This window comes from Ranitomeya imitator, chromosome 6, assembly GCF_032444005.1.
Source record: "Ranitomeya imitator isolate aRanImi1 chromosome 6, aRanImi1.pri, whole genome shotgun sequence".
Lineage (NCBI taxonomy): Eukaryota > Metazoa > Chordata > Amphibia > Anura > Dendrobatidae > Ranitomeya > Ranitomeya imitator.
Window position 1 is genome coordinate 387,933,170 of NC_091287.1, and position 19,194 is coordinate 387,952,363.

The window sequence follows — 19,194 nt, forward strand, 5'->3', positions numbered from 1 at the left end:
TGAAAGAAGGGTATGGTCATGTGCCAATACATATGGAACATGAGAAATACGTTAGGGTTGCAATGACCATTGACCCGGTACTTAGGCACTTTCAGTTCAGGGCCCTTCCATATGGGCTGGCTGTAGCTCCTCGGTATTCACAAAGGTGATTGTGGAGGTCATGGCTCATCTCCGGGAAAAGATATGTTGATCTTCCCATGTCTGGATGATTTCCTGGTGATGGGCAAATCAATCCACCAGTGTTAAAGTCTGCTAGAAAATGTAATGGCTACCCTAAAGGGCCTGGGCTGGCTACTGACTCTAAAGAAGTCCAGATTAGAACCCCATAAGATTAAAGAGTTTCTGGGACTCCTAGTGAACTCGGAAGTGCAGGAATGTCACCTCCTGGTGGTTAAAATAGAAAAGATCCAATGTCAAATGAGAAGAGCAGTAGAAGTCCCCTCCAGGGTTCTTTAACCTCGTGCTTTCTGGATGTTCTATGGGCACAGTTCCATTCCAGAGTTCTGCAATGGGACCTTTTACAAAACGAGATCTTCCTTAGGGGGGCACCTGGAAGGCAGGGTGACACTATCCCTAAAAATTACATATGTTGTCACCACAGATGCAAACCCCACGGAATGGGGTGCTCATCAAGGGAGGGATTTTGTCCAGGAGGCATCGACTAGGAGTGAGAGAACACTTTCATCAAATGCAAAGGAGTTACTATCCCTACAGGGCCAGCATGTCAGGATCCTCTCAGACAATCAAGTGTCAGTGGCTTACATTATTATTATTATTATTTATATAGCACCATTGATTCCATGGTGCTGTAGATGAGAAGGGGTTACATACAAATTACAGATATCATTTACAGTAAGCAAACTACCAATAACAGACTGATAGAGGGGCGCGGACCCTGCCCTTGTGGGTTTACATTCTACAGGCTAAGGGTAACTCAGTCCAAATCATTAACGGAGATGACAGATCGCTTGTTCTATCTAGCAGTGGGTCATCTCCTTTCTCTTACGGCTGTACATATAAAAGGGAAGGAAAACACCAAAGCATACTTCTTAAACAAGGGGAGTGGGGGTTGAGTCAGGACATCTTCAATCATTTCAGATGTGGGATCTGCCAGTCATAAATATTTTTGCCAGCAAACTAAACCGAATGGTGAATCAGTTTTGTTTGATACTTTCTGATCCTGTGGGATTTCAGCTTGGTATACGCCTTTCCTCCAGGACCCCTGATCTCGCTAGTCATAAGAAATATCAGGGAGCAAGGATCGTGATTATTGCCCCCTTCTGGCCCAGAAAACCATGGTTCTCATAGCTAAGGATGTCTGTGTCCGATCCATGAGTTCTTCCGGAGATTCAGAATCTCCTTTCCAGAGGGCCAGTGTACCATCCACAAGCGACCAGCCTCCACTTGACAGTGGAATTTGAAAGGGTGCTGTTCAAGGAGAGGTTTTTCCCCTATTCTCAGCTCCTCAGTGCTTCAGAGTAGAAAGACAGTCACGACCAGAATATATGCTAGAACTTGCAGAAAGGTTTTTTTATCCTCTTCAGGGTCTAATGGGTAAGAATGGGGCACCTGCGGGGAAGAATTTGGAATTTTTGCAGAAGGGTCTCGACTTAGCTTTTTCTACCAGTACCCTAAAAGTACAGGTTGCGAATCTCAGGGCTCCATACAGCTCTGATTTGGCTAGTAATTATTGGCTATCTTAGTTTATTAAAGCAAGATCTAGTCCTATTTCTAAAGTTAATTTAGTATCATTGGATATTAATTCTGACAGCCTTAACGGAAATACCATTTGAGCCCATAGAATCTGCAACCCTTAAGGTTCTTTCACTCACAACAGCCCTGTTGGTAGCATTGACATCAGCCTGACTAGTCAGTGATATTCAGGCTTTTTCTATATCTCCACCATATATCCAAATTCTAGATGACAAGGTAATCTTAAAGTCAGAACCAGCCTACTTTTCCAAAGTAGCGTCTCGGTTCCATATACTACATGTCATCCTCCTTCCTTTGTTCTAATCCAAGAAACCAGAAGGAGGAAAGACTTCATACTTTGAATGTTAGTAGATGCGTGGTCAGAGTTGTGCGCAGTAGAAGAGACCTCTGTATCCACATTTGGGTCATGTCAGACAACCGCGCTACAGTGGCGTACATAAATCATCAAGGGGGAACGAGGTCTTACTCCCTAATGGAAGCAGCAAACAATCTTTTTCATCTAGCAGAACAGCTTCTTCTATCCCTAACAGTGTTGTATATAAAGGGGACAGAAAACACCAAAGCAGACTTCCTTAGCCGCAACAGACTGAAGCAAAGGGAATGGACTGTAAGCTCCCAGGTGTTTCACCAGGTAGTACACTTGTGGAGATTACCAGAAATAGACCTGTTTGCAAACAAACAGAACAGGAGAGTAAAGAGGTTCTGTTCTTTAAATCCAAGGGTAGATGTCCTTCAGATCCCTTGGAACTTCAGGATGGCATATGCTTTTTCTCAAATAGTCATGAATACAGCAGTCTTGAGGAAGAACAGGGAGGATCAGGCAGGGATGATCTTGATTGCTCCATTCTGACCAAAAAGAACCATGATTTTCCTTCATGAGATTAATGTCGATGTCAAATCCAAGGATCCTACCGGACATACCAAACCTTCTCATGCAGGGTCCAGTGTGCCATTCTCAAGTGAAAGGCTTCCATCTAACCGCATGGAATTTGAGATGGTAATTTTGAGCCAGAAAGGATTATCTCCAGGGATAGTCTTTACAAAATTATATAGAAGTAAACTAATAGCAAAAAAATTTATGGCAGGGCATGGAAACATTTTTGGGAATTTTTGCAGGAGAGACTTTGGTAGGGAATATTCCAATTAATTCCATCCTAGAATTTCTCCAAAATGACTGCCCTCTGGACATCTGTCAAGTCAGCATTCTTCCCCATGATTGTGGAGCCTACTGAAACAGACTAAGGGACCATTTTAAACGCTTAGGAAGCCTATGCATGTGTTTTTTGTTAATTATTCTAATTTACTGAGATAATGACTTTTGGTTTTTCATTGGCTGTAGGCCATAATCCTCAACATTAACAGAAATAAACTCTTGAAATAGACCACTGTTTGTAATGACTCTATATAATGAGTTTCACTTTTTGTATTGAAGAACTGAAATAAATTAACTGATGATATTCTAATTTTGTGAGAAGTGCCTGTGCTTCCTTAAAAATACAAACCATTCCTCTTCATCATAACATACTCCACTTATACTACTGCATGCAGCACTATTTTTTTTTCCGGCATTGTTGGCTGAATTTGCTTGGAGCCAATTGTTTATCTAGGCACAGGGCAACCTAATTGGCTGTTTTATTAAACCTACCACTATTAAAAAATAAATATAGCTTTACAATATACAAATACACTACTGCTATTTCTTTATGTGAGAATCAAGACGTAAGAAGTAAATAAAAACAAGGGCAATCATAAGTACCAAAAAACAGGTGGAAAAAAAGTTAGAAATCCTGATGAAAACCATTATAAGTCAATGGGGTTCAATAGTATTCAGTTTGACCCATCTACAAAATCGATCCATTGTACCTATCGTGGCTCTGTGAGGAACGTGAGCCAAGATGGTAGGTCTAACATGGCCTAAATCAATTTAATTTAAAACAGACTTGCTGGTGCAAGGAAGTATAATTATGTTTCATTAAAGGTATGTTCTCATTCAAGAATAATAGTAAATAAAGGATAACCTATGCACTTCTTGAGTACATTCAACAGCCAGATGGGTACAAACCCAATAAAAGCTCTAAACAAAAGTTAATTTAGGTGACAAAATTAGTCCAGGGAAGGTGGGAGACATGGGAAAAGAAGAATTGGGCTGCTCACTTGACAGTGTGGCATTTCTGTGTATTTGGGAACTGAAAACTGCATGGAAAATAAGGAATGTAGCAGTAATTGATTTTTAGAATACAAAGAATTTCAAATCTATAATTTGCTAAATATAGCGTCTTATGTCTGAGAAATTCCCTTTGGGAAGAAGAATAATACTGTACCGAAATTTATAGTGAAGAGGTTTATTACATTTCAAAAACCTCTTAACAGGCTAGTGCTTCAGGGTTTTATTTTGCTGTTATGAATGCTACACGAGACCGATATTCATGGATTGCATATAAAACACTACAACAAGCACTGCTGTATATGCTAAGTATATATTGCCCATGGACAAACATATATTTTTCTCTTTAGCTCTTATGTCTTATATTATAATAATGATTAAAACACATCAATTACTATTGTATGTAGAATGTCGTTGGTTTAATATCCCAGATGACATTAGCTGTCCATTATGTAGCATATTTTTGATACACTTTAACAGTTTAATACACTGTAATCAGTAAAGTTTCAGAACTGGAGGATTGATACTTCAGCATCCATTGTGGATATATTATTTGTGTTTTGATTGGTCACATATGTTCTGTTACAGTTACAAGGGTTATCGGCCTATTCACTGTTTAGCATAACCAATATTTGCAGCGCTTTCTCATTTTATATCACCTTTTATATATGCGCATAATATGTACACCCACACACTAACACCTTGAAAATAACACAGACTTGTTTTGCCGTTTATTTGTTAGTTTGACAGCTGTCATGAAATGTGAGGGGGCCTCATATTTTCTGTGGCATTTATTTCAAGCTGGATACATAGCTGTAGTTTGGTGGCGTTGGTGCTGTCACTAGATAACAGCTTATGTCTACACTCTATAACCGCTATGTATTCATTCAGAAAAACTATTTTCAGAGTAATGTTAGTCCAAAAGCTTAAGAACGTTACTGTATGTTTAAGGCTACGTTCACATTTGCGTCTTTCGACGCAGCTTCGTCGACGCAACGCACGATGCAAGTAAAACGCATGTACAACGCAGGTTTTATAGACGCATGCGTTCAACGCATGCGTCGGAAAACGCAGCGTTTTTTTTTTAATTTTTGCGTTTTTACCAAAAAACGCTGCGTTTTTCGACGCATGCGTTTACCTAAAGTGATGTCTTTCTTCACACAATTGCACAAAATAAAGCCACAATTTACTGTCTAGACACTAGATAAAGACCACCAATGTCTAGAAGAGGGTGGGTGTAATGTAATTGTGTATATATACCCTGGCAGAGATGATTTCCTCAGATTTGGCTGTGGTTCATCATGATAGCACGTCCTATGGAGAGTATCTACATGGATATGGAGATGGATTTTGCCTTGGCTAATGCCTATGCTATTGCATATTACGAGCAAAGGAAAAGGGATAAACGGAGAAGGAGTCATCGGCGATTTTGGCTACACCCTATCGTGGAAGTCCGGGAGAGCCGTGGAGCCTACCAATGTTTGTTTGGCGAGCTAAATGAGAACCAGGAAAAATATTTTGAATATACCAGGATGTCTCAAGACAGCTTCCGCTATCTTCTGCGTCGTGTGGAAGGAGCCATTACCAGGCAGGACACACAGCTCCGGAGATCAATTTCCGCAGAGGAACGGCTGCTGGTGACTCTACGGTACGTAATGTAGTTCTATTTGAACGACTGTGATATGTTCTGCCAATTTTTTTTTTTATTATTTTTTTTTGGGGTGGGTATGGCATTTTTTATTTTTTTTATTGCAATGTACTTTAATTAAATGTATTTATCTCCTAGGCAGTTTCCTGGCTACCGGAGAGACCTTGAGATCCCTGCATTTCCAATTCAGGAATGGAGTCTCCACACTTTCGGGAATTATTGCGGACACATGCCGCGCTTTGTGGGACAATCTCCGTGAAGAATTTTTACTCCCCCCCCGTGCGCCCCCCCCCCACAAGTGAAATATGGGAGGCCAACGCCAAGAAATTTGATCGTGTGTTCTTTCCCTAACTGTATTGGAGCAGTGGATGGGAAGCACATTCGGATTACAAAGCCTGCAAGAAGTGGATCTCTTTTTTTTTTTAATTATAAAAAATACTTTTCCACCGTGCTCATGGCAATTGCAGGTGCGGACTGCAGGTTTCTCGCCGTGGACATTGGAGCTTTCGGCCGGACAAATGACTCACGTACATTTAAGGACTCTGATATGGGCAGAAGATTATATGGGAACAATTTTAATTTCCCCCAGCCACGACCTCTTCCCAACACCGAAGGCCCGGCGATGCCATTTGTTGTGGTTGGGGATGAGGCATTTCAAATGTGTGCCAACCTAGTGAAACCTTACTCCAGTCGTGGCTTGGACCACACCAAAAGTGTATTTAATTACAGACTATCCAGGGCCAGAAGAACTGTGGAGTGCGCCTTTGGGATCCTGGTGTCCAAATGGCGTATTTTAGGATCCGCCATCAATTTTAAAATTTAGACAGTGGATGAGGTGGTGAAGGCTTGTGTGGTTCTACACAATTATGTTATTGCTAAAGAGAGACTGAACATGGAACTAGATGAACCCATACCAAACCCTGTCCGAGGCCCGCTGACGCTGTTGGGAATACCCGAAAGAAGGAGCGCCAGAGGCATCGGCCAGGGGAAGACCAGATGTACCGGCTGCCGGTTCTCCAGATGGTGGTGCAAGCCTGCTGACGCTGTGGGATGGCTGTGACAGGTCTGATGGCGATTCATGAAGGACCGCTCCAGATGGACGAACAGGCTCGAGGGTGCTGCTGTGTCTTCTGTGAAAACATAAGCAAAACATTAGTATACAAAATCTAAACTTTTAAATTCGCCACCTCCTGTGTAATAAAAAGTTAACATTGCATCACAGAACACTATTGTAAAGGGTCAGGTCTGTCTTGTCAGTCTCTGTCCTTCAGTAACCGTTATTCAATCGCTGATTGTTCTGTCCAGCTGGCTGTCATGGCTGACGCGACCAATCAGCTACGGGCACAGTCCTGAATAAAATGGCTGCTCCTTACTCCACGCAGTCAATGCCTGTCGCCCGCATATTCCCCTTGCCGCAGGTGAAATCCGTTGCCGCCGTTAAACCTCGATGTCACCAACGTTTTAATATTGACGCTGTCTAAACCGCATCAGTATTAAAAAATGTAAAAATTTAGATTTCAAAAATAACCTGGGTATACTCACCCTCCGTAGACGTTTGTGACGGCCATCATGGTTTACGCTTATCGTCGGACCGGTCATGACGTCACGGTCAATAGACTACGCCACTATGAAATATTGTACGTGGCTGGGCAATATACTATGTGTCTCTGTGATGTAGATTACGTCACTGGGCAATATACTAAATGACTGGGCAATAAACTACATGGCTGGACAATATACTATGTGAACATGCATGTTGTACAATGCCCGATGTGTTTGAATAGGTAAATACTTACTCTCGGCGGCCAAGGATTGGTCTCATGAACTGTAGAAGTCGTGCGTACTTATACGTTGATGTCCTTGCCGCAGCAGCACCACTTCGAGCCTGTTCCTCCTCCTTCCGCATGAATTTATTGAAATGGTCCTTCATGGAATGCCATCTTGTCTTCAATTTTTTGACTGTGAAAAAGGCAAAAAAAAATTTAGTTTGTACCTTTCAAAAATGATAAAACAACCGTGTGCGATGCAACAAACTCGCAGGAGTTGGTCAAATCGCACACGGTTGTGTTATCCTGGCCTGTAGGGTCATTGCGGCGTTTCAGCAATACTTACCAAAGCTTCCTTTGTCCGTGGGTGAAGCGCTGTCAAAGCCATCCCACAGCGATTTCGCCACCTGATTCCACAGGCGCCTCAAAACAACATGGTCCGCGTGCCGGGGGTCACGGCTGTCCCACAACGGGCCTCGCTCCTGGATACAGGCGACCATCATATCGATGTCTATGGACTCCTGTGGGTCCCGTCGTGGAACCTAGAATAATTGTAAAACATTAATGTTTGCAAGCTAAATACAAAGATTCCCCCACCCCCCCACCCCACCCCCCAAAAAAAAAAGGTTTAACCATTAAAGACATTCCTATGTTGTTTTGAAAAATACTTACTCGCTGGCTTGCCACCACAGCTTGGCCCCGAGGTCGCTGCTCCTGCTGGTTCTCTTCCTCCTCACTTGAAAAAGCCTGGAAAACAGTTTAAAAAAAATGTACTGACACGTGTACAAATACAAAGAATAGTTAACAACAATAGATCATGTTCTCACCGAACTCCCCTGTGGTGTTGTGTGGTTTGAGTCGCTGGCCATGGTGAAGATAAATTCTGCAAGGAAAAAGTTTAAAAATTATTACATTAACAGAATGCACAATACTTAGCCACATAGCAGAAAATATAAAAAAAAAAAACATACATAAACATTACGAGCACAACGAACAGTGCACTCATAGTACAATGCCAACTGAACAAGCGCTTGAGCAAACAACACCGCCATACATTGAAAAAAAAATCAATGGCAAATACTACACAATGGCAGAGTATAGCAAAAACAGAATACAACAGTCCCAGAAAAGATAACAAAACAATAAACAACAGGCCCTATGTACAAATAAAAAAAAAAACCCAAATATATTTTTTAAACAAAAAGGGCACAAGACAAGGCAATCCATTATAAAACACCATATTTTACAATTTTCTTTAAAAAAAAGAAAGCCAAGATAACGGTTACATAGAACCCCAGAAATACATCAGAACCTGATACGAAAAAATACATTTCTATAAAACAAAAAACAGTGGAACAACCGCATGCAATACATAACAACCCCCCAAAAATATTAAGCACCATAAAATCATTGAAAAACCCAAAGTAAAACACCCAACAAAAAAAGGGAAAAGAAAAGTTAATCCTGGATAGACCACCATACTTTACAATAAAACCAACAAGGCCGGAGACAATGAATCGCCATCATATAACGGCAGAAATACATCACAACCAGAATAAAAAAACACCAATTTCCATTAAACAACAACAGTATAGCCGGAATAAAGTGCAGTACAACATCCACAACTTGCAATAAACATTTTTAAATAATAAAACGCCAAGAAAATGCACAGAATACATTCTATACTTATATCTCTTGAATTATTTTAAGCACCATAAACTCAAAGAAAAAACCCAAAATGAAACACCCAACAAAAAAAGGGAAAAGAAAAGTCAATCCTGGTTAGGACCACCGTACTTTACAATAAAACCACCAAGGCCGCAGACAATGAAACGCCATCATATAACGGCAGAAATACATCACAACCAGAATAAAAAAACACCAATTTCCATTAAACAACAACAGTATAGCCGGAATAAAGTACAGTACAACATCCACCAATTGCAATGAACATTTTTAGATAATAAAAGACCAAGAAAATGCACAGAATCCATTCTATACTTACATCTCTTGAAGAGAGCTTGTCTGGTGTGTGTCCAATGCTGAAGCCAACTGTCAAACAATACATCAACCTATATTTTATATCTGGGTTGTTTTGTCATTGTCTAGACACTTTATCTTGTTATTTTAATAAACGACGCATGCGTCGCACAATGCGCTGCAACAAAGGCACTTGCGTCATCTGCGTCGTAAATTGGTTTCTATGGGACAATAAACGCATTGACGACGCAAGGGCGGCGCATGCGTTTTTTTAAAATTTTGCCAATGCAACATGTAACGTCGGCCGCACCCCGGCAGGTGCGGCTAAACGACGCATGCGTCGGTGAACGCATGACAATGCATACAAACGCATGTCCATGCATCCCCAATGTTAAAGATAGGGGCGCACGACGCATGCGTTGATATGCGTTGACGACCCTGCATCGAAAGACGCAAATGTGAACGTAGCCTTAGTGCGATTGATAAATTCTAGATATCATCTAGGGAGCGTTTTTTTTTTTCTTTCTGAAGAACATGCTTTTTGTTAATGTACTCTGACCATACTGCAAGCGGATCTCGTCAGTAATAATATAAAAGGAGAAATCAATTATCACAACTCTTCTGTTTGTTTTCTGCAGAGGAATGACTCCTGCTGAGGCTGAAATGCACTTCCTGGAAAATGCCAAAAAATTGTCAATGTATGGCGTTGATTTACATCATGCTAAGGTATTAAATTGTATCTTATTACGCTTCTTTCTGATAACTGTTTAGTGTCCTCAGTACGTCATTTTTATGTTTTTTATACTATAGTTACTACTCAACATATAAGGGTGTTCCTATGATTATGATTAAATAAAAAATAAAGATTGTTGTGGCCCAAACTCTGTGGCCCCTACCAATTACAAGAATAGTGGACTAAGTTGCCTTCAGCTTATTTCCGGCAGAGCTGAGCTCCTGGCTTCCTGCTTAGCAGGAAAATACACGACAGCCCCATTTAAACGCATTGGATTGTCTTGAAGATCCTTGCAAGAGTGATATAGAATTTTAATTGTGAGCATCATTTAGTATAGTCAACAGCATAACCCCCTAATTGAAAGGTTTCCAATTGGAAAATTAGATCAAACACCTTCTAAAGCTGATCTCGTAATATTTGGGTGCTACCACACTCCCTTCGGCCTCATACGCACAGTGTTGGGCTATTCGGTGGCACACAGAGTCCCGTAATGCTCTGGATTACAATACTCATACAGTACATTGCTACTTTAGGTGCTGTATGTGCAAGGCTATTAACTCCTAGAAGTAATAGTTTTAAAGTAGAAAGTTTCCATACGTATGTTGTGATAGAGAATGTCACATTTATTGTTTTGTTGGGTACTGTACCAACGCAACATAAAAAAAGGTCCGGTAGATGCCTCAGGCACTACTATAGTTCCTAGCAGTAAATGTGCCAGGAAATAAGTTATACATACAAGGTTCCAGTAACATGACAATCGTATTATGATGAAAATCGTATTATTTCTTCTAATGATTTTTACATTTCCAGACCTTCAGTTTATAGCCGCCTCAGTCAAATCTGCTTTAGTAAACTAAGTACGGCTGACAGGTTCTCAAATTGCTTTAACCAGCTCATGAAAGGAAGCCTTTACAATATTACAGCTTACTCACTCTGATAGATTTTAGCCTAAGCTTGGAAAGGTAGCATTTTATAATTGCCTGCCTGTACAGAGAAACTATTTTATAGTATGAAAATGAGCAGCTCACTCTATTATATTCCTTACTTTTATTTGTATGTACATGGGTGGCCACTACCTTAGGGTTTATTAGAGCATAGCAAAAGCATTGCTCATTGAAAACACTAACCATCCAGTTCTTATGTTCAGAAACCGATAGGAAATTGTGTTTTAAGAAGCAGAAGTTAAGATGGATGTGTATCCTGATCAGGGCTAGCTGTACTATTGCATCATCGTATCGATTAGCTGTGGATGAAGCCGTCCGGCCTGCTTCCAATGCACCACAGGAGGGATGAAAAGCCAGGGTTATTGTACAGACAGCTTTTTATTAGACTTACTGCAGCAAAGACCATTACAATGGAAATCACTAAAAGGCTGAATCCCTAAAGATTAATTAAGTAGTTCTTGTTTTATTACATTATCGTAATCATTCATAGGGGACCTCTAAATTAACTCTGGAAGAAAAATGCAGTCACAGAAAAGAGCAACACTTTCATTAAATCAAATCAAAACATTTGTCATGCCAGAATTCTGGATTAAAACATTTCAGAAAGTTGCAACAATTTTGAGCAACAATTTTGCAGCTTTTGGTAAATTGACAGCAGCTTCGACTAAGGCTACTTTCACACTAGTGTCGGAATTCGGCCCGTCGCATTGCGCCGGGCCGAGATTCCGACTCTAGCGTGGTTAGCGCCGCACAACGGGTGCAGCGGATGCATTCTCCGGCGCATCCGCTGCCCCATTGTGAGGTGCGGGGAGGTGGGGACGGAGTTCCGGCCGCGCATGTGCGGTCGGAAAAAGCGGTCCGTCTGGAGCAAAAAACGTTACATTTAACGTTTTTTTGCTCCCGGCGGTCCGCCACAACACGGCGCAACCGTCGCACGGCGACGGTTGCGACGTGTGTCAATACGTCGCAATGCGTCGGTAATGTTACTCTATGGGGCAAAAACGCATCCTGCAAACAACTTTGCAGAATGCGTTTTTTCCCCTAAACGACGCATTGCGACGTCTGGCAAAAAGCGCCAGTGTGAAAGTAGCCTTATGTCACAAATCATACTCCAGTCTATGCCAGATTCATTAAGAGGTATCTCTTAATGAATCTGACACTTCTGACTCCCTACATGTCCTCTCATCAAGACTGGCATTAACACTGCTGGTCTTGATGAATCGGGGCAAATGTCTACCTCAGTTATAGCTAAAAAGTTTAACTAGTTCTGTTTGTAAATGCGTCTGTATGGTTTGCATTAAAAGGAATGTGTGCTGGGTAAGTTTACGTTTCTTTTTTTTTTTTATTAAGGATCAAGGTCAGATATTTGTAGGCATGCAGCTCCATGCCTACAAATATGACATGGGGCAAATGTTCCAACCTGTCTTGCTGAATAATACAAAACGTAGTGTGAAGTTAGCTTTAAAGTTTACGGTGGTTTTAACAAATAAAGATCATTCAATGTATAATAAAGGATTACACACTCTAAGGCTACTTTCACACTGGCGTTTTTTGCCAGACGTCGCAATGCGTCGTTTATGGCAAAAAACGCATCCTGCAAAGTTGTTTGCAGGATGCGTTTTTGCCCCATAGTTTAACATTAGCGACGCATTGCGACGCTTTGCCACACGTCGCAACCGTCGTGCGACGGTTGCGCCGTGTTGTGGCGGACCGGCGGGAGCAAAAAACGTTACATGTAACGTTTTTTGCTCCTGACGGACCTCTTTTTCCGACCGCACATGCGCGGCCGGAACTCCGCCCCCACCTCCCCGCACCTCACAATGGGGCAGCGGATGCGCCAGAGAAATGCATCCGCTGCACCCATTGTGCAGTGCGTCAAACGCTAGCGTCGGAATCTCTGCCCGACGCATTGCGACGGGGAGATTCCGACGCTAGTGTGAAAGTAGCCTAACATTCCATTTTTTGTATGATTTCTGCATGGTTTTCTTGATCTCTGGTTGCGGTCATTTAATATGAACTTTTATTATGTACACAAAGAAGAAAGAAATCTGCCATGATCATGTGTTGGAAACAGGTATAGGGCTGCTAAAAATAGTGAATCAGAGCCATGTCTTGTAATGAGCAGTGCATCTCTGTGTTTGCCTCCATCTAATGAGTCCCCATCCCAGTGTCAGGCACCAGAAACATTGAAGCACTGCTTTCCAGGAGTTTTCGGTGGCACCTGGATATTTGCCAATTGTTACTGAAGATCCCCCTTTTCTGGGTGGTTTCCAGACAGTTGGGAGAGTTTGCAAAAATGCCAAAACTTCACCAGAAATTGTGGATCACCATTCCCTCTGCTTTAGGTTATTTTGTAGGCAACACTGCAGGACCATTGTTCATCCCATGGCTGTTGTCATGCTGGATTGAGCCCTATCTGATGACAATTACTGTAAAGATATTTTAGAATGTACTAAACAAAATTCTCTTTTACAGGATTCTGAAGGAGTTGAAATCATGCTAGGTGTGTGTGCCAGTGGCTTATTGATATATCGGGATAGACTACGGATAAATCGCTTTGCCTGGCCAAAGGTTCTGAAAATTTCATATAAGAGGAATAATTTTTACATCAAGATCCGCCCAGGGGAGGTATGTCACAGTTCTAATAGAAATGGATAGTTAGAAAGAAAGTATCCATATCAGCACAATTATAAATTACATTTAGCGTAGATGTTGATGTTCTTATATAAAATTGTATTGTAAGGTCAAATTCAGATGTCCATGTATCACGGTCAGGGAATGGACAGCGAAACCTCTTTTGACCCACCTCAACAGCCTCATAGGCGTAAACAATGCGGTCGAGTTTGGATCAGAAGCCCCGAGGCTGGGTCGTGCATCACTCTCTGTACTCTGACCGTGATATACAGATATGCATTGGCATTCCAGCTATTCATGCCTGTTTTATCTGTTAATTTCTGAGGGTGGATCATGGGAGTATTTTGCTGATCTTGTTAAAACTTAAATATGTTATGCTAAGAGGAAGTCTTGTATATTATCGATCATTGGCAATTGTATGAGGAAGTCTGCTTTAATAAGTCCCTTGTGTGATAAATGTTTGATCTATCTTCTCCTTCTAAATATTATATATTTGGGAATGCTTGGGAGTCTTTTGTAGGATTTCTACTCAAAACAGCTTTTAATGGCATTCTAATAGAATATGCCATAATTACCGTATATACTCGAGTATAAGCCGAGATTTTCAGCCCAAATTTTTGGGCTGAAAGTGCCCCTCTCGGCTTATACTCGAGGCAGGGTCGGCGGGTGAGGGGGAGAGAGGTCTGTAGCATACTTATCTGCTTCCGGCGCTCCTGGCGCTGTCCCTGACTGTCCCATGGTCTTTGGGTGCCGCAGCTCTTCCCCTGTTCAGCGGTCACATGGTACCGCTCATTAAAGTTATGAATATGGACTCCACTCCCATAGGGGTGGAGCCGCATATTCATTCCTGTAATGAGCGGTAACGGTGACCGCTGACAGTGGAAGAGACTGCAGTGCCCGGAGACCATCTGTCTGGGATAAGGAGCCAGGGACGCCGGGAGCAGGTAAGTATGTCATATTTACCTGTCCGCGTTCCACACGCCGGGCGCCGCTCAGTCTTACCGTCCTCTTGCTCTGACTGTTCAGGTCAGAGGGCGCGATGACTTACTAGTGTGCGCGCCGCCCTCTGCCTGAACAGTCAGTGTGGAGAGACGGGACGCTGAGGAGCTGCGGGCAGCAAGAGAGGTGAGTATGTGGTTTGTTTTTTTTTATTATTGCAGCAGCAGCATTATATATGGGGCACAGCTTTATATGGAGCATCTTATGGGGCAATAATGAATGGTACAGAGCATTGTATATGGGGCACAGCTTTATATGGAGCATCTTATGGGGCAATAATGAATGGTACAGAGCATTGTATATGGGGCACAGCTTTATATGGAGCATCTTATGGGACAATAATGAACGGTACAGAGCATTATATATGGCACAGCTTTATATGGAGCATCTATGGGGCAATAATGAACAGTATGGAGCATTATATGTGGCACAGCTTTATATGGAGCATCTATGGGGCAATAATGAACGGTATAGAGCATTATATATGGCACAGCTTTATATGGAGCATCTTATGGGGCAATAATGAATGGTCCAGAGCATTATATATGGCACAGCTTTATATGGAGCATCTATGGCAGTGGTCCCCAGCTCCAGGCCTCGAGGGCCGCCAACAGTGCAGGTTTTCAGGATTTCCTTAGTATTGCACAGGGGTTGGAATCATCACCTGTGCAGATGATCACATTACCACCGATGCAATACTAAAGAAATCCTGAAAACCTGCACTGTTGGCGGCCCTCGAGGCCTGGAGTTGGGGACCCCTGATCTATGGGGCAATAATGAACAGTATGGAGCATTATATGTGGCACAGCTTTATATGGAGCATCTATGGGGCAATAATGAACGGTACAGAGCATTGTGTATGGGGCACAGCTTTATATGGAGCATCTATGGGGCAATAATGAACAGTATGGAGCATTATATGTGGCACAGCTTTATATGGAGCATCTATGGGGCAATAATGAATGGTACGGAGCATTATATGTGGCACCATTTTATATGGAGCATCTTATGGGGCCATAATGAACTGTATGGAGCATTATATGTGACACAGCTTTATGGAGCATTATATGTGGCACAACTGATGTCTCAATTTTACTTTTATTGGTATCATTTTATTTTTGAAATTCACCGGTAGCTGCTGCATTTCCTACCCTAGGCTTATAGTCAAGTCAATAAGTTTTCCCAGTTTTTTGTGGCAAAATTAGGGGGGTCGGCTTATACTCGAGTATATACGGTACTGACCTTTGGGACCCTAAGCGCTGATTCAACTTTTCAACCCCTTCCCAGTTTTTATCCTGCATATTGTTATGCAGGGAATTGCATCAGCTTCATTTAACTGAATGAAGCTGGCTTCTAAGTTGTTGTTTTTTTTCTCCACAAAGGTGCTCCCATCCATTCAGATGTGAAGGGAAAACTTTAGAGAACACAACTCAATAGAGTGGACCTTTTGTTCACAGGATGGCTAAAGGTCCAACAGGTCAGACCTTCTCCACGAAGTAATGGCATATTTGAAATGCTGTCATTTTATAGGAGGAAAATTGGAATTACAATTGCCATGTTAGAGCAGAGGTCAGAGCCTTAGATGAATTTTAGTAATTTACCATTGGTTAGAGGTCTCTTTAGTTGTTAGACAAGCGGTATGATTTGAAGACTCACATTATTGCATTTACTGCAGTCCAGTTATGTTTTTTTTTTTTTCTTACTTCACCCTGTCGTTAGTACACAATGTGTTTGGAAATCTACTATATAAAGCTGAATGTGTGTATGTGTGTATGTATGTCCGGGATTGGCATCTGCACCGTCGCAGCTACAGCCACAAAATTTTGCACAGTCACACGTCTGGACCCCGAGAGCGTCATAGGCTATATTGTGAGGTGAAATTTTAACCCCGCGCGTTCCAATTCACCAAACAATTTTGCCCCTATCACATTATGGGGAAAAAAGTGAAAGGAAAAGTGTTGGAGGCGTTGAAGCTACAGCCACAACATTTTGCACAGTCACACGTCTGGACCCCGAGAGCGTCATAGGCTATGTTGTGAGGTGAAATTTTAACCCCGCGCATTCCAATTCACCAAACAATTTTGCCCCTATCTACATAATGGGAAAAAATGAAAGGAAAAGTGTTGGAGGCAAATTGACAGCTGCCAGATGTGAACAAGGGGGACGTAAAGAGTGAGAGCGATGGCGCCAAAGAGTATATACCGTACAGTTGCTAAGGTGGGGCCCCGACATGGGATACTCACCACACACGGGGATATGAACACACACACACAAAATGCGCCACACACTTCCACGTGCTTGAACACATATCACCCTCAGCACACATTTCACCACACATTCTCCAACCTCGCCACATAAAAGTCGAAACACAAAAGTCGCCGCTCAAAACTCGCCACGCGCAGAACTCGCCACATGCAAAAACTAGGCTCTTGCAAAACTCGTCACAAGTGCAAAACTCACCTCATGGAAAACTCGCCACACGCAAAACTTGCACATGCGGAAAAATTGCCACATGCACAAAAGTTGCAACACATGCAAAATTTCTTCACACAAAACTTGCACATACTCAAAAGGCACCACACAAAACTCGCCACGTGCAAAACTCGCCATGCGCAAAACTTGCTGCACACAAGTTGCTACACTAACCTGTCACATGCAACTCGACACACAAAAAGTTGCTACACGCATGTTACCACACACAACTCATCTCACAAAAGTCGCTACATACATGTCGCCACACGCAACTCCACACACACAACTTGACAAACGAAACTCGCCCTAAAACACACACAAGTCTGGTCTTATCCTTCAAAAATAAAAATCTGATTAATAAGCAGACAAACTACAACAAATGTACCATAAAGGAAATACGGCAGCTGTCAGTCACATGACCTGTCTATTATGTGTATGTGTGAGCTAATATATACTGCCAGGGGGAGGGCTTCCTGCTGGCTGGGGATTTATCAGGCTGCCAATTTAGCTTACAAATACTGAGGTAAAAATACTGAGCAAATAACGTGTAAACGAGGTCTAATACAGGAGGAGATGACACACAGGTATATACTATATACAGGAGAGATGACACACAGGTATATACTATATAGAGGAGGAGATGACATACAGGTACATATATATACAGGAGGAGATGACATATAGGTATATACTATATACAGGAGGAGATGACACACAGGTATATACTATATACAGGAGCAGATGACCTACAGGTATATACTATATACAGGAGGAGATGACATACAGGTATATGCTATATATAGAAGATGACATGCAGGTATATACTATATACAGGAGGAGATGACACATAGATATATACTATATACAGGGGAGATGACACACAGGTATATACTATATACAGGAGGAGATGACATACAGGTATATACTATATATGGAAGGAGATGACATTCAGGTTTATACTATATATAGGGGAGATGACACACAGCAGGTATATAATATATACAGGGGAGATGACATACAGGTATATACTATATACAGGAGATGACATACAGATGTATACTATATATAAGGGAGATGACAAACATGTATATACTGAGGTGATGAGGTGAAAATGAGAGGTGTGAGGTGAAAATGAAAAGGTGTGAGTGCAAAATGAGAGGAGTGAGGAAAAATAATGGAGTGATCAGAAAATGACAGATGTGAGGTTGAAATGACAAGTGTTAGGGGGGAATGAGAGGAGTGAGGGAGAAAATGAGAGATGTGAGGGAGAAAATGAGAGATGTGATTGGGAAAATGAGAGGCGGGATGGGAAAATAAGAGAAGTGAGGTGCTATAACTAACCACAGATATTTACTATGCCCAGGCAACGCCGGGCTCTTCAGCTAGTTCACTCATATTTCTCATCCATTCATGTGATTCCTTGGGAATTACATGCCCTTGTGTTTTTTTGTTTTTTTTTAAAGCGTCACCATATCATTCACCAGAAACATTCTATGTGATGAAATTGCATGGACTGTACCACTGAACTTTTTCTTAAGGGACACAAACACCTGTCACCTTAAATTATGATCACTGCACAATTATAATGTAGGAAATCATAGTTCAGCCTCGATGAAAGTGTTTTTATAATATATTAACTATTTAAACTAATTTATTATCTAATTAAAGGGCTCGATAATTTCCTTGATACACATAACATTGTGGGTTATAGTTAAATTAGTGATGAAATGTATAATTGGTGGAGAAAGATTAAACTTGATGGACCTAGGTCTTTTTCTCAACCTATGTAACTAATTTAGGAGAAAATAAAGGTGCAGATAACCCTAGTGTTACCCAAGTAGGCAGAAATGGTGCTGGCTCTAGCTGTTCATGTTATGGGGTTCAGATGCATCATAGTGTTGATAGCTAAGCACAGAGGAAAAAAATGCAGAGTGAAATCTAATAATCGAGATAGAGACTGAGGAGGCAAAGAAGAGAATGAACTTCAGAAAGTAAGTAGACCCCCACAATCAGGTGAAGTGCGCAGGGGTGGAAAAAATACATTTAGCTAAGCAGCTTCCTTTGAATTTTCTGACAAACAGGATTCTTTCTAAACAAAATGGTATCATTGTCTTTTTAAGACTGTAAAATGTGTTTTCCTT

The 19,194-nt window shown here is 41.6% G+C and overlaps 1 protein-coding gene across 45 annotated transcripts in view; it reads left to right on the forward strand.

The window, feature by feature from the left end:
* Positions 1 to 19,194, forward strand: part of EPB41L3 (erythrocyte membrane protein band 4.1 like 3) — a 474,479-nt gene that overhangs the window by 367,745 nt on the left and 87,540 nt on the right. For all 45 annotated transcript variants that reach the window (XM_069731098.1, XM_069731103.1, XM_069731129.1 and 42 more), the window contains exons 8-9: positions 9,910 to 9,997; positions 13,424 to 13,576. In XM_069731098.1, coding sequence (XP_069587199.1) covers positions 9,910 to 9,997; positions 13,424 to 13,576 — 241 coding nt within the window. The remainder of the gene's footprint in view (positions 1 to 9,909; positions 9,998 to 13,423; positions 13,577 to 19,194) is intronic.